The sequence below is a fragment of the Podarcis muralis genome, chromosome 8 (assembly GCF_964188315.1).
Source record: "Podarcis muralis chromosome 8, rPodMur119.hap1.1, whole genome shotgun sequence".
NCBI lineage: Eukaryota > Metazoa > Chordata > Lepidosauria > Squamata > Lacertidae > Podarcis > Podarcis muralis.
In genome coordinates, this window is record NC_135662.1 from 6,680,277 (window position 1) to 6,703,437 (window position 23,161).

Below are 23,161 nucleotides of genomic sequence, written 5' to 3' on the forward strand. Positions count from 1 at the left end.
TTGCTTTTTAAATGGGAAAGGGAGCAGTATCCCTACCCCCCAAAACGTCAGTCCTCCTACAAACTCTCTGATTCCTTCCTTTCAGAAACAGATGACTATGCAGAGATTATAGATGAAGAAGATACTTATACCATGCCCTCAAGTAAGTAAAATGTTCATTCTGGAGTTTGTCATATTTGTAAACACCAGAACAGCAATCAACAAGCCGTTTGCAATTATGCCAGTTCAGATCCATGGGCTTCAGTTTGGTTCAATTGGTTTTAGGTAACTTGTTGGTCAGAAGATCAATACATTTCAAAATAGGATGGCTTTAAAAGAGAAATGTTGTGGGCAAGAATATTCTTATAGGATTTACATTCTGTTTTCTTCTTTCTGTGCTTGATTCATGAAACAAAGCTAACAATTAAACACCCTAGTAGAAATTAGTGGGGGAAGGGACCCATCAGGTTAGAAAATGAACTGTAGACACCAAGTAAACCATTAAAATTTAAAATGCATGAGGAAAAACTTGGTGTGGTATATCTGTTGTTAGTTTGTACCATTTCAGGGGAGCGCTCAAAAGAGTTGATTTCCCCACATCGGACGTATGCAGCTAGCATACCACTGAGGAAGCTTTCCTGGCAGACCCTGTTTATATGTTGAAGGAGTATTTGGGGGGAGCATTCAATCGCTTGAATCCTGCCTGCAGTCTGAAATACAGTCCAGTGACAAACAGCATTGCATTAATGGGGCTTCGGCTTAGCTGCTTTAGTGCTAAATTCAGTCTTGGATATTGTGGCACTGGTCAATTTTAGGACTTGCCTAGACAAGCCAGGCCCATGACTGCTTCTGTCTCTTCCCTCTTTCTTTTTTTCCTTTTGTGAGACCAGATGTCTGCTAGCCCCTGGAAATATCAGTTTGCAAGTGCAAGTTTTCAGCCTCCTCCCAAAGGAGGGAAAATGGCTATGTGGATCTGCTGAACTTGGATCTATGTAGGCCACCCTGGAAGGAAGAGTGGACATGAATGTAATAAATAAAAACCCCTTGCAGGGTTGGGTGGGGGGCTGGCTGGATGCTTCTATTGTTTTTGGCCATAGTAATGAGAGAGGGTAGATCTCAGAAGTGAGCACTGCATATTCGGAAGCCTTTGCACTTTGCAAATAAAGGCTGGGAACAGGGATTACCAATGACATCTTTGCCTCTCTTGGGTCATGAAGATGGTGGCAAAATGAAATTAAGATTTTACACTTGTGGGGCTCACACTAAATTAATATACAACATCTCTGTGTCTGTGGGTTTTAAATATTAGAAGTATTTTCCAAATGTTTTATGAATTTGAAGAAGCTATTTCTAAGGAAGTGTTTGATTTTTCTCTTAATTGCACTGCAGAAAGCTATGGAATAGATGAAGGTAACAGGAGATCCTTTAATAATCTCTGTGCTTGCAACTTTGGAATGATGTGATGGTGTCTTTTTTTAAAAAAACTTGACTTTATTAATATAAAATATTAATTAGCTTGATTGTGAGAATTTAGCCAATATATTTGATAGCTTTGGGATTTTAAAGAGGACAATGCATTAGTCAATTAAAAAATGTGTAGGACATATTAAGCCCATTTTTATCGTGTGAGCTGTACTCACTTATTTTTACAAATACTGTAAATGAAGTGTTATAGAATAAGACCTAAAGTACTTGTTAGTTGTTTTGGAGGTAGCTGGCAGCGGAAATGAGAAATAAAGCATGTTTCCAAGTAAATAAATGAATTGATTGGAGATACATTGCTTCATGCTCTAGGAAACCACTGGTTTTCTTAGGAATATGCAGTAAACTATAGAAAAAAGTAATAAATAATGCACAATCTCATTATGTCAATTTTGCATCAAACATCACCAGAATATAGGTGGTTCTTTTTACTATCTCCTTCCTTGCACCTCTTTAAAAATACTCCAGGCTGATTTGGTGTTTAACAGTGCAATCCTGTGAATGTTTACTTGGAAGTAGGCCTCACTTGGTTCAGTGGAACTTACTCTCAGGTAATTGTGCAAAGGATTCCAGCCACAGGCACCCAAAAGACAATATAGCAGAGAACTCTTAAACATACTGTTTATGGAGGCTAACCCATAGAATCTAGGCTACTTGCATTTCTTTCCATGTGGTCTTGTAGGTCATAATCCAATTAAGATGTTTTAATTATATTTATTGCATTAATAATAACTAAACACATTGGAACTAATTCAGTACGTCTGGATTTCACAGCATTCTTTTCAGGGTTTTCATTCGAACAGTTGTTTAAGAGGATTCTGCTGTGCAGACCGTATTTTTATAGATTGCGTGCAGCAAATTCTAATCTGTTTTTCAAATGCCAATCATTTGTGCGGCTTACTTTTGAATTTTTTGGCATCTTGTGGATTATTTCAGCTGAAAGCTTTTCATCAGTAGATTGACATTTAAATGGATTCTGTTTCAATAGCCAGGGATTATGAGATTCAGAGAGAACGGATTGAACTGGGACGCTGCATTGGTGAAGGGCAGTTTGGAGACGTTCATCAAGGAGTTTACGTGACCCCAGTAGGTATCCTTAATGTTTTCATACTTTCATCAAGTGTATTCTCTTTCTTGTAATTATGCGTTCTGTGAAAACTGTTTCATATACGTTAGGTGGATAAACATTATTTTATCCAGTAAGAGTAGTGAAAGAATCATAGAACCATAGCTGTCAACCGTCCCTTATTTGGCGGGGAAGTCCCTTATCCCAGTGCTGTGTCCCGCTGCTGTCCCTTATTGATGTCCCTTAAATTTCCTGGGTTTCAAAGGAAGCAGTTCCTCTCCCTCCCTGCCTACTGGCCAGGGAGGAGGGAGACTCCAACTGTGTTGCTTAGCTGCATTGCTCACCCAATAAGGAGTCTAAGAATGACTGGGGGGTGGAGCTTACATACCTTGTGCCAATCAAATCGGCTGCATTGCCTGGGGACTCGCCTTTGCTCAGCGCTTCCCAGCAGAGAGGTGATGGTGGTTTTCCTTGCTGCATCCCCTTTTCCGGGTTGCTGCGCTGTGGGAACCACCGCTTGAGGCTTTGTTTGGCTGCTGGCTGAGCTTTCTTGTCTTTGGCTCGGAGGGGCTCAGAAGCTGAACATACCTGTGTCCGGAAAATCCCTTATTTTGGCTGCTGATCCCTTATTTTCGAGGCTGCTGGCCCCTTATTTTCAAATCTGTAAGTTGACAGCTATGCATAGAACTGTAGAGTTGGAAATGACCCCCTGCAATGCAGGAATATATTATAGCTGTCCCATATGGGGATTTAACCCTTGACCTTGGTGTTATCAGCACCATGCTCTAACCAAGAATTGCAAAGGAGATCCACCACCTTTGTCTGGAGCCGACCTCTGACCTGGGAGGTGAAATATCATTCCGTCTTACTGCTTCACATGGCTTGGCAGGGATAGAATTCTTTAGTTTGGGCTTTCTGATTATTTGTGGAGCCTTCGTTATTACTTGAAGGGCATGACATGTGCCTTCATTCCTATTCATGAACTTGTATTTGAAGAAGCTAGAAGTCTATGGTACCTTGTAAGTCAAAGGGTACAGGGCAGGGCAGTAGTTCTTCAACACCACATTTTGGGATCTACCAGGGGGGAGGGGAGAGAGAGAGAATTTTACATAATGTGGCTAAATGTTGCTCATGTTAATCTGTCCAGGCCTACATGTTCGTACCTGTGTCTCCAAATAAGTTAGAAGCAGCCCTTATAATTCATTGTCCGTCAAAATACTTGTTTGATATCATACACAGCCTACTGTTACTGCTGCACATTTCACCCAGAATTTGAGGTGATTTGTATACAGGTTCCATTCTGTTCCACCACCCCTGCCCCCCGGCCCAGTATGCGAAATCACATAAAATGGGGAGCACCCTAGAGAGTCCTTCTGGCATGGGGAGGATTTCTTTGCAAGGTGGCAGATATAAATCGATATTTGGGTTTAAAGTGTGTGTGCTTACATCCTTGCATGGGTGCATGGGTGCAGACACAGAGACACACACATATACACTCTGTGGCATGGGGAGTTTTTCATCACTCACTTAAAAGTTGTGTCAGTTTGATTTCTCATTTTCTTAAGTTGTCTCAGGTTTGGACAAAGGTGGAGGAATCACCCAGAAATGTACCAGTGGATGCTAGTCTGCCTCCAAAATGACTCACAAGCTCTGTGTTTTTCAAAACTATTACAGAATGAGAGAATGCTTAGTAATGTTTTGTTGCAAATATGTTTTAAAAAACATTTAAGATGTGTTCTATGCAACAATGTTAAGAACAACATTGCCAATGTATATGAATTAATTGAATGAAAATACAGTGGTGCCCCGCAAGACGAACGCCTCGCAAGACGGAAAACCCGCTAGACGAAAGGGTTTTCCGTTTTGGAGGCGCTTCGCAAAACGAATTTCCCTATGGGCTTCCTTCGCAAGACGAAAGCCCATAGGGAAATCTCCGGGACAGCGGGGAAGCGCAGCGTGTCTTCCCCACTGTCCTCGGACCTCCTCCGAAGGCTGGCGGCGGGGCGGAGAGACCTCCTCCCGCCGCCAGCCTTCGGAAGGCTGCTCCGAAGGCTGGCGGCGGGAGGAGGTCTCTCCGCCCCGCCGCCAGCCTTCGGAGCAGCCATCCGAAGCCTGGCAGCGGGAGGAGGTCTCTCCGCCCCGCCGCCAGCCTTCGGAGCAGCCTTCCGAAGGCTGGCGGCGGGAGGAGGTCTCTCCGCCCCACCGGCAGCCTTCGGAAGGCTGCTCCGAAGGCTGGCGGCAGGAGGAGGTCTCTTCGCCCCACCGGCAGCCTTCAGAATGCTGCTCCGAAGGCTGGCGGCGGAGCGGAGAGACCTTCTCCCCGCGCCAGCCTTCGGATGGCTGTCCTGAAGACTTGTGATGGGAGGAGGGTTTTCCTTCCCACCGCCAACATTCAGAATGCTGTTCTGAATGTTGGCGGTGGGGAGGAAAAACCCTCCTCCCACCGCAAGCCCCGGGAACAGAGGAGAAGCGCTGCGCGCCTTCCCCTCTGTTCCCGTACCTGTCCTGAAGGCTTGCGGTGGGGAGAAAAGCCCTTCTCCGCACCGCCAGCCTGGAAAGCGGTCTCCATAGGAACACATTAATTGATTTTCAATGCATTCCTATGGGAAACCGTGCTTCGCAAGACGAAAAACTCGCAAGAAGAAAAAACTTGCGGAACGAATTAATTTCGTCTTTCGAGGCACCACTGTATACACTTGTAACTTACGATGATTTTTTGCAAAAAAACAAAAACCCTCTCTCATAGTTGTTGGTTGTAGTTCCAAAGAAACAAATATTCACAGGAGGTGACCATCATTTTTACAACGTGGTTTTTCTGTCTTGCAGGAAAACCCTGCCATGGCGGTTGCAATCAAAACGTGTAAAAACTGCACCTCAGACAGTGTGCGAGAGAAATTCTTGCAAGAAGCCTGTAAGTTGTAAAATCACTTCCTCTTTACATTTCAGTAAGACGAGGTGGGGAATGTGACTCATATGGCCACAAAATTTAAGATACTCTTAGAATTCTGAGATCCCTGCTTTTATTCAGTTATCTGTTTTTGAGAGCAAGTTTTCTAGCCTTCATTCTTCGTTATGTTGTAAACATAGCAGCATTAAATGATGAATTTTCAGAGTCAAAGGCATGTAAATAATGGCCCAAATTCATCCTGAAAGCTGTAAGCTGACTTACCTTTTAGTTTCAGGATGGTTTGTGTACTTAATGCTCAGAGTAATAAGTATTTTATATTTTTACCATATCACCAATTTTATAGCCCTTTGAAGTGCCGTGTTTTATGTTTTTTGTGCTTGCAACATCTCTGGTGGGTCATTGCAGCACACATTTTATTAACAGGGGAACAGAACCTGTGGCCAGCTAGAAAGTGAACTTTATCACCACAATTTCATGTAGCTTGTATATTATGAGGCAGACCAATTCTGGTTCATGCTGCTGACAAGTTGAACCATTTGCGGCATGTTGAAGTTGTTACCCCAGCCTTTTCTGGGTTCCAAGCCAATGTCTGTGTTTTTAATAAAGCAATGCCTCAATTTTGAAAATAAATGTGGGAGCAGCTAAAGAGGCAATGTGGCCATATGCATTCAGATTTTCCAGAAGGGGGCCTTGGCTTCTTTACAGTTTATAATGTAGTATAATGAGAGGGCAGCAAATAACACCAATATGCCTCAGAGCAGCTTCCATTACCTAAAGCTACTTTTTCCACACTTTAAGCATGACCAAGGTTTGGCTCATGCTCAGGGGTTGCATGGATGTATAAGTTTTGTTTTTTAGAAAAAACTTAGCGTTTTCATTATTTTGAGCTTTACGTTCTTTTGACAGATTACTCTGTTCCGTTGCCATCAACTCTACGTTAACTTGAAGTAGGGTTTTACTTACTGTATGCAGATATGTGCATATACAAATTGTTTTTAAGGCCACATATTTGAATTACTCTGATACCAATGTACACATAAAACCCTGAATTGCATATCAAGCCAAATGGACGGCTAGCACAGCTTGAGAAACCGGGTTTTACTTTTTTTATTTTCTAGCTGAATCTGCTGATACCAGAAATCAGGATTCTGCTGATATTAGAAATGACTCAAGTACTTTCTCATACTTTCCATCTGTGTGTAGAAAACACACACCTCAGTTTGCTCATTTGAGAAAGGCCATGGAGTTCCACACCTGGTTGTCTTGAGTTTTCAGTTCTCTCCTCCTTTCCCTCCCCCTAACTAACTTGGAATTAGATGCTGAATTTGGGGAAAGCTTTGCTTAAAATGAAACTGGAGGCACCTTGGATTGGGCCCAGAAATGAACTGGCAGCCAGTACAGCTGTTTTAAAATGGTTATGTGAGATCTGGAAGGAACCACAACCAGCAATCTAGTTGTAAAGACATTGCAGTGTTTGACGCCAATGGTCCTTGTCAGGAATAACACTGTTCTCCTCACCCCCACATAATCTAGCAACTCTTCAAAACCTAGACATATAGAAGGTGTGGGTTTGATTCATAAATCTAGGATTTCAATAAATAGTTTAAACAGAGGAATAACACATATAATTTGTAACTGCGGGAAAAGCATGAGCAACCAATATAAAACTGCTATGTTTAATAAATGTTTTAGGAATGTTTCTCTGCCCGTTCTGAGATAAAAGGCTGGCGTTCCAGGTTCAGCAATAGAATGAAGTCTCTTCCACAGCATGAATAAATAGATGCACATTTTAGCAAGTGTGAGGTGTTGCTGTTTTTCTGATGAGACTGATAATAGAGCAATTATGCTCATAATAAATAAGATCTGATAAACACCAAAGCACTAAATGAGATTTTCTTGTGGACTCCATACACATGTCAGTGCTAAATTCTATCACCACGGTAACAACATTATGAATCAATCCTAACTAGTTAACTATTCTTCCTCCTCCCCTTATGAAGGATAAATAGCTGAATTATTCATAAACATTGTGACTAGATAAGAGATGCTAAGGTGTCTTACAAAGAAGAAGAAGAAGCTGGGCTTCAGTATTACTCCTTTTACCACAATGCCTGGTATTAATTTTCTAGAGGGTTTCAACCCAAACAGATTTTGTTGAGTTGGAGTACCTTGTTTAGTCCTATTGAAAGACACTGCTGACTTACAGTGGAAATATCAGTGGTGCTAAATTGCCACCTGTGATGTGCATTCATGTTGAATCAGTATTACATGAAGTGCTTCTGATTTCTTAGTCCAGAGTTTGTAACTTAAATTCTTGTTCCCAGAAGTGTCATTGGCCCACCACCCTATCCTCTTTGAGATCACAGTGTGATTCTTAACAACAAAGCTTACTTTTCTCCATTCTAGTAACAATGCGTCAGTTTGATCATCCTCACATCGTCAAGTTGATCGGCGTTATCACAGAAAACCCCGTCTGGATCATTATGGAGCTCTGTACGTTAGGAGAGGTAGGAAAAGTTCAGAAGCTTGTGTATGCCTAAGTCTTGCAGATGTTTTATAAAGAGATTTGGGAGGACTGCTTGTTTTGCCAGCCATGTATTTGCTGCTTGAATATTGCACTCCAAGACACTCATCAAAACTCTGCAGCTGCACAGATTGGGGTTCAAATTCAACCCTGGAGTAATCAGGCCTAGCTGTGCTGGTGATGGGAGATTTGCACCTGTTTACCCCGGTGCTGTTTGACTCATAGTCCTCAAAGGGGTTCTTTGTAGTTAAGCAGAGAGTGGAACTGATAATAAATTAAAACTTTCATGCATGCTGTGCACAAGATGTGTATTAATGGGTAACAAGTAAAACCATATTACCCTTGAGAGAGAGCTATTCCTAATAGATTTGCTTGAACCAGGTTATACAGTGGAATTGAGAATTGAACTAGGGTAACTGTTATGTGTAACAGATTACACAGCTCAGTTCCCTTCTAATGCTTTAGCATTGTTGTTTCAAATTCTATTATTATCCCCTTAATGCTGTTCCCAACAGCTGCCGGCAACCTGTTTTCGTCTTCCTTCTTTTCCCCAGAAATGCTTTGATTCATATTACTTGTTAAAAAAATACTGAAGTGATTACCGTATTTGCCACTTCCTTCCACCTGACAAATTAATATAGTAAAGTGGAGGAGCGGGGGTTTCAATTCAGCACTGTCAGCCGAATGCCACCAGTTTGGCTATATTGTGGGCTGTAGCCCGGTCCAGTGCTTTTGCTGCAGAATTGGGTGGACAGGGCTCATATCTGCCTTATGACCTCTTGGTCTCTTTTCACATCTTCTGCTAAGTGGTGTTTGGGCATGGGCATGTTCAGGAATGATGGGAGTTGTAGTCCAGCGACATCGAGAGAGCCACAGGCTCCCACCCCACTCTAAAGAGTCAAGCAAAGACCAGGCAGTAAACAATAAATAAGAGTATCAATAGGTGAGAGTGATCATCAGGCCCCATCATCCCAGGGTGAGGCATGAAGGAAGTAGCGCAGCAGCATTCTTAAGACCCAGGGAGTCTTAAGGTGAGCTAGGGATCACAACAGAGGGCTGCTGGTTGTCATGTATCCATGGGAATGGGGCTTAGGCAGAGCTCAACAAACCCACAAGAACAAGTAGGGAGATGCCTGTGGGAGCATTCTGGTGGACAGCGTGGGATAGGGGAGCAAGGCCTGTTTGTTATATGACTTTTTCCCAAGGGTATCCAAATGCCTTTGGCAATATAAATGCCCAATAGTATTGTGGCCCAAATGTGGCCAATGGGGGGGAAATACTGGCATGAATGGGGAGGCTCCCAAGTTTTGCAGAGGTAAAAGAACTGGGGGGGGGGGGGAGAGACTAAGCCCCTTACCCCAAAAGAAAAATTAAGGCTGGGTATACTTAGTAGTCACTCAACTGCTGGTTTCTGTTCTGGAGCTTGGGAGACGGAAAATGGGGTTGTGTCGAATATTTTGGAACAATAAATAAAAGCACCCCAGACAGCAACATTTTGTCACAGACCCCACTTGTTCATTCAGCTGTGTTTTTATTTTGCCTGAACTTTTTCCTCTCTCTTTCATCCATAAAGCTGCGGTCGTTTTTGCAAGTAAGAAAATACAACTTGGATCTGGCATCTTTGATACTGTATGCTTATCAGCTTAGCACAGCACTTGCCTACTTAGAGAGCAAACGATTTGTACATAGGTAAGACATCTTCAACCTGCAAAATTTTAGTTTCAGACCCCCAAATGCATACGTATGTTTGTCTTCTTTAGCAGCCAGACTGTTTGGCTATACTGCTTAAAGATAGGAGAAATGTTTTGTTATCTAGAAGTGCATCTTCACATTGGCTTCTGGGATAGCCCCGCAAAGCCTCCTCAGGGCAGCGGGATGAAGGCTCCCCATGCCCTGAAGAGGCTTCGCGCGGCTAAGCCAGAATCTAGGACAGCAAGAGGGAGCGCTGCGCAGCGATCCCTCTCACTGTTCTGGCTTCTGGGATAGCCGTGCAGCCTGCATTCGCTCCATGAGACACACACACACATTTCCCCTTACCTTTTAGGAGGGGGAAAGTGTGTCTTATAGAGCGAAAAATACGGTAATGTATTAGAACTTAATTTACTGTGTGAATAAAAATACTCCCAAGTTTAGAATAAAACTTTGAAGTTCCAAAATTCATTTGCTTGTTCCCCTGTTGGGGATGCAGCTGCACTCAAGAGACTTAGTGAAGAGTGACACCTGCTGGACTGCCGCTTTTTAGTATTTTAAACAAAATATTTGCAGCAAGTCAGTCTGCCAAGACATCTTCTGGTGATTTGCAAATGCAATTTTGAAACCCTTTCAAAATGTGAGAGCTCACCAGCAGTGTTCTTAAGAGCAGGAAGAACTATACTCATGCTGTTTTCTGCTGCAGTTAAACTGAAAACCAGTAGAAACAACCCCTCAGATTTCTAAGTAATAAGAGTGAATAAAATGTTGCATTAAATATGGATGGCAGAAAACATCTGGATGGCACTTGGTTGGCAAAGGCTACTTTAGTGTGTTCAAAGTACTCCATACACTCCATCTTGTAATCCTCACAAAATCCCAGTTAGACCTGGGATTAAAGCCACCTTCTGAGTTTATGCTGGAGTTGAGATTGAAACTGGGGGTTTCATGAACAATAATTTGGGAAACAGGAAGTGTAAGCTCCCCCCTGTAGTGTTAAAAAGCATTTTGCACTTCCTCTTTGGTGTGAAATGCAAGCTTTTTTCACCATGAGGAGAAATGGGAGAGTTCTGATTTATATGGTGAGAGAGGTATGAGCAACAGAAATTTGGAAACTCTTGTACTTCCCAGTTGTTGTGATTCTCCAAGCACCTGCTATCACTCAGAGGCACATGAGTGGATTGGTACTTTACTAGCTTAGAGAATGGGCTATAATTGCTCTTCATGTTGAAGAAATTGTGTGTACGGTAGAGGCAAGAGTCCGAAACTAATGAAGATTTTGTAATTCAACTTCACATGGATAGGGCAAGATCAGCAGAGAGGCGCCCTAGATTTGAAGGTGTTGCACACACTTAACATAAAGAAGGTCTCAATTTAGTGATTTACACTGACTTTTTGGTAACGGGGCAATGTCTGACTTCTGCAGATGGTTATCCTAGAGGAGCATTGATTTGGCTGGGCATAAGGTAGCTTCTTGAATACTCGCATTGTTTTCTCTGTAGATCCTAAACAGACTTTCATATACTATGTTGTGTGTGCACAGAGTGGTAGGCTAGTGCAGCTCACCTGACCTCCAGTCCGTTGTGTCACTGCTGCTTACCAGGGGGTAGAAGGGTTGGCATGGTGCAAACACACTGGCAAGAGCACCAGATTGACTTCACCAGTGTGTTTGAACCACAGTGCCCTCTCCCCTCTCCCCCCTTTCTGCCTAAGTTGCAGCAATGTGACCGACTGGAGGTCAGGTGAGCAGGAACGGCCCTCCATGCTGTCCGATACTGGTAGTGCACTTGTCATTTCTACCAGGAGGAGATAACTCGGGTTAGTAAGGGAGAACGATGCTAGATTTCAGTGTGATGAAATGCATAGAATATTGCTAATAGTCAAAACTTTTGATGCCTTAAATTTATGTGAAAAGGAAATAACTGTTGTGTCCTCTGGCAGGGATATTGCTGCTAGAAATGTGCTTGTGTCCTCCACGGACTGTGTGAAATTAGGTGACTTCGGTTTGTCCCGGTATATGGAAGATAGTACGTATTATAAAGGTAAGAAAGGGGAATGTTCATCAAGTCATGGTTTCCAAAATGTACTCAACATCATTGTATTTACTAAGTCAGTTGATTTTAAGATGGTACATGCAACATAATACAGAACTACAGTATAATGGCAAGTAAAAACAAACCCAGCCCAGTTTAAGAAATAAACCAATGTTGTATAAATAAATTTGGGAGAAGCCGGAGAAATGTTATTTCTGCAAATTATTCTGCTTATCTTTGCAGCTTTCTTAAATAAGTAAGCAGATTTTATCTGCCCAATGACATTCAGCACCTGTCAGTTTAAAATATCACACTTTCCTTAGAATTGCACACCTGATTTATGTTAATGGCAAGTTAGGGAGCCAAGCTGCATGCGTTCTGCCCTCTTGCCCTCTGTGGTGTGTGTGGAACAACAATCCAGATTCTGGGCCAGCCTAGTGAAAAGCAAGGCCTGTAAACTTTGAAGAAGTCAGAGTGCATGTGAGTACCAAAGAGATCGGATGGCAGAAAAGCCTGCCGCAAGGCAGTGTCTTAGCAAGGCAGTGCAGAGTGCAGCAGGAGATGAGTAAACAGCAACCAAAGGGGCATCATAATCAGCAATGCAAGTGGCATTGACAGTAACATTAGGTTTTTAGTCTCTGCTGTTACTTCTACTCCTTTCGTGAAAGTACAACTGTGAGGCACTTTCCTTGGTCTTCGCCTTTGTAATTGACGCTACACTCTGAGAAGCACGGCACAAAAGGATCTTTACAAATGGCCAGGAGAAAGAACAGTGTGTATACTATTGAAGATAATCAGTTGAATATACTTTAGCATTAGCAGTTAACGGGTCATCAGTAGTCGTGATTTATACCTTCCAGCTTCCAAAGGAAAATTGCCTATCAAGTGGATGGCACCAGAGTCCATCAACTTCCGACGTTTTACCTCAGCCAGTGACGTCTGGATGTTTGGTAAGTGATGATGAGCTCCATTTATAGGGTTGTTTTTTTATGTGAACCACTTATAGGCTTTCATTCCCCATATATTTCACACTGACAAGTTCCCTCCATCCTTGTGGAAGGATATTAAAGGATTTATGGGGTGCAATGTACCTCTGGATTTTGCACACAGACCTACGTACATTGCATCATTCTTCTGCGTCCATGTCAGCGAGGCTGGGCAACCTAATGACAGGGTGGAAGGCAAATTTTGCTTTTACTGTGGCGTGTGATTTACTTTTCCCATAGGAAGAAATGATGAGCATTTGCTTATGTGGGAGCAGGGATACCATTGCCGTTTGGGCTTCATGGTGGCCCAGTAACTGAGAGTCAGTAAATTGGTTGCCTTGGGACATGCCTTGTCTCTGGACAAGGTTTCTCCCTCCTGAAAGGTTCAGAATTGTAGTCTGGAGGTACTGTTGGATCAACCATTGCTCCTGGATTCCATGTTGGTAGCTGTAGGCTGGAGTGCCTTTCACCTGCTTTGGCTGAAAAGCCAGACGCCTGGTATAGCCCATTGTTAGACAAGCTTTGGTAGCTTTCATATTAAACTTTAGTAACGCACACTATGTGATGAAGTTGCTTTGTCATATGACTCAGAAGCTTTAGCTAGTGCCGGATGTGGTGTTCTGCCTTGCATATGTTGTTTGTCTTGAAGTAGCTGCAGTAGAGTGGCTCCTGATGCTCTCTGCAACTCTCTCCCGAGAGGAATGTCTTCTGCCTTTTCTGTCTTTACAGAGATGGGTGAAGACAGGTTTTTCAGGCAGCCTTTGGTGTTCGATTCTCCTTCTTGTGGTGGTTCTGCTGGTGTTCATTGATGTTGTTGTTACTTTACTTTGTAAGCTGCTGTGACATTTTATGAGTAGCAAAACAGCATAAAAATGGTAATACTGATTAGTAGAACTCCACCCCCTCATCTACAAAGCCCAATCCTTGGTTATCTTGCCCATGCTAAATTGTGATGCAATATCAGTGGTTCTTGCTGTATGTGTGCACATACATACACACACAAACATTCATTCATTCATTCACAAACACTCATTTATATAGACAAACAAAGGTGTGAATACAGCTAGGCTCTGGAAGTTCTTAAATTCTTCTGTATTTATTTCTGTACTTGGCAAGAGGCAGGAGAGGTTTCATCCCTTGTAATAAGCTGAGCATATGCCAAAAGGGGTGGTTGATATCAGCTTCACTTTGCTTAATAAAAGCATGGTGCAACAAAAACAAGCTCATTTCTTTGTACTTTTTGATTCATGATTATTTTTATATTGCAGTTAGGGCATTCTTTCTTCAGTAATTTATTTTTTAATTGGTCACAGGAAAGGCATTGTGGGTAGAAAGCCCCAGCTATTAACAGCTCCTAAGGCAATTTTTGTTGGATTACCCATGTTAAGCATAGTTTCGATTGAAACTACTTTGTCTCTTGGTTCAGCTTTTTTTCTTTGTTGAAACTTAACCTCAGACTGAAATACTGTCAAGAACCATCCACAAGTAAGAACAAGCCTGTGGGAAATGTAGAAAACAAGGATTGCTTATTCTTCATCATTATGACTAGGATGGTGAAGTTTTGCAGGCTGATTGATTAACCAAAAATTTAGTTGAATGAGTGGTTAAGGCCAGTTTGAGTAAGTGGGGCTGAAAGTGTAGAGCACACTTCTTTTTTAAGGCAGCTTTTGGTTTGTGATAAGTTAATAAGAAAGGGAAGTATTAAACATGGCCTTTTAGTGTGGTAATGAGTATGTTTTTTAAAAAAAGGTACCATTTCACACTTCTTCAGCACTTTGGGGTGGAAAACCATTTTGAGGCTTTGTTAACACAGATTAATTTGAGCTTTTTATGCCAATGAACTATGTTAATCAATTTACTTCCTTCGTTATAATGGTGGTGTGGTGGTTTTTTTAAGTTCCACTTTTCTTCTAATTAAGCAGGAACCTCTGGCCAGACTTGCCCCACCAGACGTTCCCATTTGACCTGCCAGGCCATTTTGGCAAACCGTGTCCACCTGTCCAAATCTTATATGTACTTTCCCACAGTACCCTCATCTTGTCTGGATTAAGCCCAGACAATATGGTTGAGAAACCTTAGCTTGTTGGGTTCAGATTCGGAAAGTAGATAACTTTCGCCCCTTGGTATCCTAGCAACTGTACCCTGCCTATTCCGAGAATAGGTTTTATCCTAGATGTGTCTGTCTCCTCCAAAAATGGGAGTGCACACATAAGTAAGAATTTCCCTTTTTACGGTTAATCTAGTATATCCTTCCTTTATGTGGTTGGAGCATAAATTCCATGGTGAATATTCATGGTTCAGAACAACAGATAGGTAGTCTGCTGAGGCAGATTTCTGAACAAAAACGCAAGGGTTTGTTGAGAGGTTGCACAATTTCCAACTCATTATTGCTAGCTATTGTTCAACGACTCAGTCACCCCTTTATCTGTATGCCTGAGAAAACAAATCCTTTCAAAACTTTATTAGCTAAGTCTTTAACCTGGCTGATAATTTCCCCCCAGATACTCTTGTTTCAGGTTAACTGCTCACTTTTTGTTTTCAATTTCCCAGGTGTGTGTATGTGGGAAATTTTAATGCATGGCATAAAGCCCTTTCAAGGAGTGAAGAACAATGATGTGATTGGCCGCATTGAGAATGGCGAGCGGTTACCAATGCCTCCGAACTGCCCTCCCACTCTGTACAGCCTTATGACCAAATGTTGGGCATATGACCCCAGCAGGCGGCCGAGATTTACGGAACTTAAAGCTCAGCTGAAGTAAGAATCGCTTTCTTGTCTGCTAGCATCTCATGTTATGTGCTAATCTTGTTATGTTAAGATATTGGCTTTAAAGGGATTGTGTTTGTGAGGGAGGAGGATGGACCGAGGGATCGATGGCATTATTTTGAAATAAAAATATGCTTGTTCGTACTTAGGATATACCATATTTTTCCATGTATAAGACTGGGTTTTTTCCCTAAAAAATAATGTCCAAAATTCGGGGGTGTCTTATACACGGATAGTTTCCCGCCCCCCATTTTCTTAAATCTGAGTCCCCCAAAATAGGGGGTGTCTTATACATGGGGGCATCTTATAGATGGAAAAATACGGTAACTATTTTAAACAAAAGCAGGGTTTTTTAAAAAAAATATCTTGGAATATTTGAATAAAATATTTGGTGTGACTGTTCTGTTTCATAGCCTCCCATCAGTATATATTATGTTTGTCAGTCCCACTGAATACCTACCAAGTGCTACTTCCAGAATGTATTCAACTTCAGTCATCTTATTTCCTTTCCCCCATGGTTTTATTTATCTACCTTTTTTTCATAGAATCTGTGGTTGATATCCTCCCCCTCCTTTTTATTATTTTTGCTGTGGAGGGTGAATTTGACCATACAGTCCTGCCGCTTGACTCTTGGAGCATGTGTATTTGAAGGGCTCAATAGGCACTCCAACCCCTTTTACAGCTGCTTTGCAGATTCTGCCCTAAATTCTCACTTTTCTGTTGCTTAAAATAGTGTTCACCTGGCTTTTTTGTTAGGGCTTCCAAGACAGTGGCCACTAATAGTAGTAAGCAGTATAATGATATATCACACTATAAAAATAATAAAAGTAAAAACAAAAAGCCTCCAGCAGAAGCCCCCTCCTAAAAATAAATTAAAAATGAGCACAGTAAAAACAACCAGTCACTGTCTTTGTAAAGGCCGTCTGAACTAGCTGTTTTGGGTTGAGAAGTGTTAGGGTCAGGCCAATGTCCCCTTTGCCCCATAGGAGGTAATTCGGTCCTTTTAGTGCCTCAACCAGAAAGAAATTGTTCCCACGTGCTTGGTGTAGAGACATGGTGTAGGGTTTCAGATACTGAGTGAACAGTTAGAGATGTACAGGATGAGATGAATTGTTAAGAGGTGCTGAACTCCCAACATTCTAGCAAAAAAGACACTGGCGTTTTCCGTATGTGTCAAGAAGTAAACACTGCTTCCTGTTTCACCTGAATAGGCGGAGTAGAGGATTGCTGTTTCTTAGAAGAACTTTTCTATTTTTCACAAGTCTTTTTTCTCCCTTCTCTGGACAAAGATCCCTTGGCCTTGCTTTCACTCCATAAAGGCTATGTCAGCCCTTTTACTTGCAAGGGTTGAAAATTCTCTGCTGGTGATGCAACCTTGGGCAGTCGTAGAGCACATTTCAAATATTTTATTTCCATGCCCTTGGAAACCAAATTTTTTAGAAGCTTTTCTTTTTTGCATCTGCTGTTGACTAATTCACACATGTGTGTGTGAATTTCCTCACATAATGTGAGGAAATAAATATAAATTAAGAAACACAACTCTGTCCTACTACACTAGTCTGAAGAACTTTGAGAAGATTGCCTTCTATTTAGTAATATAACAACATGTGATTCCCTTTTAGGGCATGGACTGCACTGTCAAGGGTTATTGTGGCTAGTTGGATAATGGTATTTTACTGAAAAATGCATTCTGATGGCTATTTCAAATAAAATGTCAACTTTGCTAAGAAAATTAGTTGAATGCCTTCAAGCTGTTTAAGATCTGGCAGGGTAAGCTGCAAGACAAGACATGTTCCGTTACTGTGCAACAAATAACATTCAGTTTGGGAAAAATATGGCTCAAACTGACTTTCCTGACCTCCTGTGAATTCTAGCTTTAAAATGCTAAGAGTGCATTAGAACAGCTGTATAAAGGCACAGTCAAAAATATCTCCAGACGTTGTGCTGTTCCCATCTATGGACTGTCCCTCCCAGTGGCCAAACAAAGGCAGTTTTATGTGTTATTTTTAATCCTTTGCTTCAAGCAGATTAAAGCTTCTCAGAGTCCTTTCCATTTCACACTCTTCTTTGTCAGGGCAGAGACAAAAACAACTGAGGATTGCCTTCATTTCAGCAGATCAGGATTTGGGGGCAGGGTTGCTTTGATGCTCCCTATTTTAAAGTCTTGCTGTAGGGTCCAAAATTGGGGGTTCATTTATCAGCACTGACTAGGAGTTACACCAGGAATCTGTTGTGAGAATTATGGTTCAGCCTAGCTTTTGGATTTCCAAAATAATTAGAGAGTCCTTCAGAGCATGTGTGAAACCCTTACCACTGATGACCACAGCTGGTTTCCACACATGAGTTTGGGACTTGGTTCACAAATCCTTTTTCAGAAGGCCACTTTTAGGAGGGAGCAGAGAATGGTAATGGGCAAAGCCCTCTTGAATGTCGCTTGCCATATCCTGTACCCTATTTTTTGGGTCAACCACTGCCAGCCTTGTGTTGTCCAGATGTTTTAGGCTGCAACTCCCATCAGTCCCAGCCAGGTCCTAGATTTGATCCCCAGTATCCTCAGGGACGCGGGTGGTGCTGTGGGTAAAAGCCTCAGCACCTAGGGCTTGCCGATCGAAAGGTCGCGGTTCGAATCCCCGTGGCGGGGTGCGCTCCCGTTGTTCGGTCCCAGCGCCTGCCAACCTAGCAGTTCGAAAGCACCCCCGGGTGCAAGTAGATAAATAGGGACCGCTTTCTAGCGGGAATGTAAACGGCGTTTCCGTGTGCGGCTCTGGCTTGCCAGAGCAGCGATGTCATGCTGGCTACGTGACCCAGAAGTGTCTCTGGACAGCGCTGGCCCCCGGCCTCTTGAGTGAGATGGGTGCACAACCCTAGAGTCTGTCAAGACTGGCCCGTACGGGCAGGGGTACCTTTACCTTTACCTTTATCCTCAGGTAGGATTGGGAAGACATCTGAAACCCTGGAGTCTGCCAGCCAGTGTAGACCAGGCATGTCCAAAGTCTGTTTTGGGGGCCCAATCCGGCCCGCCAGTTGGTTTAATCTGGCCCCTGTGGCAGTTGTTTATTTTCTGTGGTAAAATCCTAAAAAAAGCTCAAGAACTTCAATCTTAAAAAAACACTCAAGAACTTCAATCCTAAAAAAAGGTGGCAGCAACTTTGGTCGGCCCTCACGCATGTTCACTTCATCAAATCTGACCCTCTTTGGAAAATCTTTGGACACCCCTGGTGCAGACCAAGCTTGCTTTCTCCAGATGCTTTGAACTACAACTCCAATCAGCCCCAACCAGCACAGCCATGAAGACTGCACCAGATTTTTGGTTCAGGGGCTAGATTTAGCTCAGGGTTCACTAGTGTCGTTCCTTGGAATGGCAGATGGGAGGCATTGCTCAAAGGCAAACTTTATCCATGGCTCTTCAGCTTTTAGAAGTTAAGCATTTTCAAAACTTGTCATGTAAGCATACAGGCAAGGTTGTTTCGGAGGAACCAGGGCAATGTGTGTGTTAGCACCTCTGTAAAGCAAACTAGAAATACATAGCTTATCTGAAAAGAAAAGGGTTGATTCTAAATTTGAAAGTGAAAAATGTCATGAATTCTTGCTGCATCTGTTTAGACTTAATATTACTGAGTGTTGGAGACACCACGGTGATGTTCATAGATAGCTTGCCGGGCATGCAGCTAAGAAATCAGGATTCCCATTTTTAGCTGGTTGTAGCTCTACATGTTTTTCATTGTCTTAGCTATGGACTGTCTCTTGTAAGTTGTGGCTTTTAATGAGCTAGTGTGTTGCGGTCATGAGCCCCCATTTCTTCCACCCTTCCCCAAGTAGAATGACAGAAGTTTCCATCCAACTGTTACAACAGACAGATAAATAAAAACTCGATAAACAAATGGTTTGTTCATCATGTGTACATGGAGACCAGTTTCTTGAGGTTTGCAGCTGTCGTGACAGTTTGCAAACGACACCGAGTGCTCTTTAAAGCAAAGGTGCTGCTAGGATTTGGGTTGTTAATTGGGGTGTGCAAAAGGTGGGGGCAAATTGCTTTGTTCCTGAAGACGAGTAATGAAATGGGACTTCCTTGCCACAGTTCCAGCAATAAGACAGATAGGCTTTCCCGACCCCAGGCCCTGAGAACTGGGAATATTTAGAGAGAAATACTCCTGTTCATTGTATGTATGTACAGTGGTACCTCTGGATGCAAACAGGATCCGTTCCGGAGTCTCGTTCGCATCCTGAGTAGAACGTAACACACAACTGCATGGGTAGCGTTTCGCCACTTCCGCGCATGCACATGACGCCATTTTGAGCACCTGCGCGTGCACGAGTAGCGAAACCCGGAAGTAACGCATTCCGTTACTTCCAGGTCACCGCGGAGCGTAACCTGAAAATGCTCAACCTGAAGCATATTCAACCCGAGGTATGACTGTATATGTTCATAACACAACTTATCCTATCTTTATCTTAGCTAATAATAATAATAATAATAATATCTTTATTGTCATTGCCCCCTCTCGGGGACAACGAAACAGTTTTTGCAAGGTGTTGCATTGTTTAAAAAACATGCAAGACCCGTTTGAGCATTTCAGCAAATGTGCGTGTGCTTTGTTCTCAAACCACACTCAGTTCACTAAAAGTAAACAAACAAAAACAGTTGTTCATCTCCAGACCAAATTTACCTGATATTTTGCTCCTGGAACAGACCCATAAGGGGGAAAAAAGGACAATATTGGTCTGATTTATTCTATCTTTGTGGTGGTAGTAGGGTGTGTTCATTTGGAGCCTACTCTGATTGCAAGGCAGTAGGCTCAAAATCCATTTATTTCCAGGAACCAGATGAAATAAATTGCTATTTGAGTTTTTGCCTTCTCCATCCCTATAGAAACTGCCGAGTGGTTTTACATTTGGCAGAGCAGAGAAGCAGAATCTAATAGCCAATCAAGGAGGAATTTATTTTTAAAATGAGCAAAGGACTAAGGCAACTGATTTCATGCCTTTCATCACTTTATTCCAAGTGGTTAACTGGGGGAGCTAGATGAGGAGGGTATAAATCCTAAACAGCCCTTAGAAACTCCTGACTCCATCCCAAAGTTGCTGTGCTGCCAAACTGATTAGTTTGTGGCTCTGTAGAGACCAGTGTGGAAATGACCGGATCAGCTTCGAACTCCTTAGAATATATGTAGCACAGGATACTGTAACTGCTCAGTAAATCTTGGAAGCTGCTGCATGCCAAGTCTTTTCAAGATGGCTACTATCCAAGTTGGGTGATTTGCATGGCAGGAAGGGGAGTGAATTTCTGAAGAGGCAGCAAATCTTCAATTAGTCACTTCAAGTGGGAAAGATGTGGTAAGTAGCTGAGCAACAGAGGAGGTAGTACTCTTATTTGTTTTACTGGAGAAATTCCTTCTGTTCTCTGTTAGAAGCCTCTCACAGCTTTTGTTTGAGCTTGCCTACTAGTAAAAAGTTAAGCAATAGGAGTTTTAGATGCAGTTTTAAGCATTTGATGTTATTTTCAACATTACTAATAGAACTGAATATCCCTTTCCGTCTTTCTTCCTTAAGTCTGAAGCTTCTTTCGGACTTTTCAGAGATGCAACAATCTTATTTTACATGGGGTGTATGAATGTTTTCAAGCAAGTACGTGCTTGATTAATTGCCTCAGTATAATTACACTGGTGCCATTAGATCAAAAGGAATGTGGATATATAGATATTTTCAGTGTTCTTCTGTGGGATCACCCGTAACTTTCTAAATATATCTCTCATTGCCATATGTCTTGATGTTTTAAGAGTCTTGCGTTTCAAAATGCAGTTGCTAATTTCGCAAAGGCATTCTCCCCACACCCCCATTTCCCCTCCCCACTATTAGACTTACGAAGCCTAACCGTTTCTATTGCTGTCTAAAAAGAAGACATATTTGTCTAGCAAATTCCTTACTTGTCTGCCGTCTGGAACCATTGGTTTGGGGAATGTGCTTGGAGGAGACTTGAGGACGGCATCTATTACATTCTGAGCCAGAATGCCATTTATCTTCAGTGCAACATTTATTTCCCCCCTAGTACAATACTGGAGGAAGAGAAGTTGCAGCAGGAGGAGCGGATGAGAATGGAATCAAGGCGACAGGTTACGGTGTCCTGGGATTCAGGAGGATCAGATGAGGCTCCTCCCAAGGTACAGAAGATGGGTTTCTCTCATATCATTTGTACTAAAACTGTGTGGCTTCTTAATTCCAAGAGTAAGCACCACAGGCCACATCCGGATACAGAGCCTTTGAATCTCTGTTGTTAAAGTGCAGACAACTACATTCTTTTTTCTTTTGTTTTTTAAAAAAGCTGTCTTCCTTTGCCGCAGAGTTCCTTTTGAAAAAGTCCTGAAAGAAAGAAAGCTTAAAGGTAGCAGAAACAGAAAGGAATACAAATTAGTTCTTAGATATGTCTTCTTTAAGAAATAACTTGTTATTTTTCTGTACTTGAAAGTTGAAAAGTATTACTTAAATAATGTAAAAAAAAATTTGTGAAACTGACATGCAACATCTGATGTTGATTATCTATTGACTGAAATTTAGAATAAGTGTGATTTCAGTAATTCCTACTCATTTGGTTCACATTTTGTTATCTGCTTTGATGAAACTTGGTATGGTTCATGACATGTTCCCCATAAACCTCTATGAAGACATTAACTGGGTCTGATAGTAGGTGAACTTTCAGTGGTAATACGTCAGGTGGTTGTTCACTCTTCTCTATGTTCTCATTGTCCTCTTTAGAATCTCCTCCCAGGGGCACCCAGATTATCATTGTATTATTTTACCTGGGGATTAAACATTTTCATTTTTGTCTTGCCTGACCGCTTGTAAATAGCTGGCTTGTGAGACATCCATAAAGTTTTATTTACGACATAATAGCACGCCATTCAGAAACGAGTTCATTGCATTCTAATTTATACCGGGGCTTATCCCTTGCTCAGTGGATGGTGAGACCATTTTCAGATGTTTTGCTTACATCTGTTTTCACTTCATCAGCCTTTCCCTCAATGCTGATGTACATGCGACAGATACCTATGCTGCATAAAATGTGAGTGGGCTGCCAATGTGTCTCTGACTGGGGATTGGTTGTTGGCAGGCTGGGAAGGGCTCTTTGTTCAGTGGTAGAGCGCATGCTTTGCATGCCACAAGGCTCCAAGAGACCCCTGCCTGAGACCTTGGGTGCATTGCTGTCTGTTGGAGTAGAGACTATTAAGACTAAATGCTTGGATACGTTTGGAAGAAGGTGATTGTTTGGATCCATTTCAGTCTGGCTTCAGGCCCTATCACAGCACCGCTTTGGTTATCCTAGTTGATGACATTTGTTGGGAGAGAGATGGAAGGAGTGCATCCCTGCCCCTTCTCCTTGATCTCTTGGTGGGTTTCGATGCTGTTGACCATGGTATCCTTCTGAAGTACCTCAGGAAGGTGGGGGTACTCAGGAAGGATCAGTGGTTCTGACCCTACTCCCAAGGCCATTTCCAGAAAGTAGTTATGGGAGGCTATTGTTTGGCATTGTGCAAGTTGTCCTGTGGTGTCCTGTCTTGTCCTCCATGCTATCTATATGATAGCATCTATATGAAACCACTTGAAGCTGTCATCAGATTTGGAGTGAGGTGTCCCCAATATGCAAATGACACCAAGGTCGACTCTCTGTTCCATCTGAAACAGGAGAGGTGGTCGCAGTGTTAGACCACTGTCTAGAGACAATGGTGGGCTGGATG

At 42.4% G+C, this 23,161-nt stretch overlaps 1 protein-coding gene across 14 annotated transcripts in view; it reads left to right on the top strand.

Moving 5' to 3' along the window:
- Positions 1–23,161, top strand: part of PTK2 (protein tyrosine kinase 2) — a 189,832-nt gene that overhangs the window by 140,035 nt on the left and 26,636 nt on the right. For 9 of the 14 annotated variants that reach the window (XM_077932700.1, XM_077932702.1, XM_077932701.1 and 6 more), the window contains 10 exons: positions 86–142; positions 1,369–1,389; positions 2,450–2,547; positions 5,354–5,438; positions 7,842–7,942; positions 9,533–9,648; positions 11,590–11,690; positions 12,542–12,631; positions 15,218–15,422; positions 21,478–21,589. In XM_077932700.1, coding sequence (XP_077788826.1) covers positions 86–142; positions 1,369–1,389; positions 2,450–2,547; positions 5,354–5,438; positions 7,842–7,942; positions 9,533–9,648; positions 11,590–11,690; positions 12,542–12,631; positions 15,218–15,422; positions 21,478–21,589 — 986 coding nt within the window. Of the gene's footprint in view, positions 1–85; positions 143–1,368; positions 1,390–2,449; positions 2,548–5,353; positions 5,439–7,841; positions 7,943–9,532; positions 9,649–11,589; positions 11,691–12,541; positions 12,632–15,217; positions 15,423–20,746; positions 20,766–21,477; positions 21,590–23,161 lie in introns of those variants that run through there. The other 5 variants (XM_028736077.2, XM_028736084.2, XM_028736091.2 and 2 more) reach the window with 2 other exon arrangements.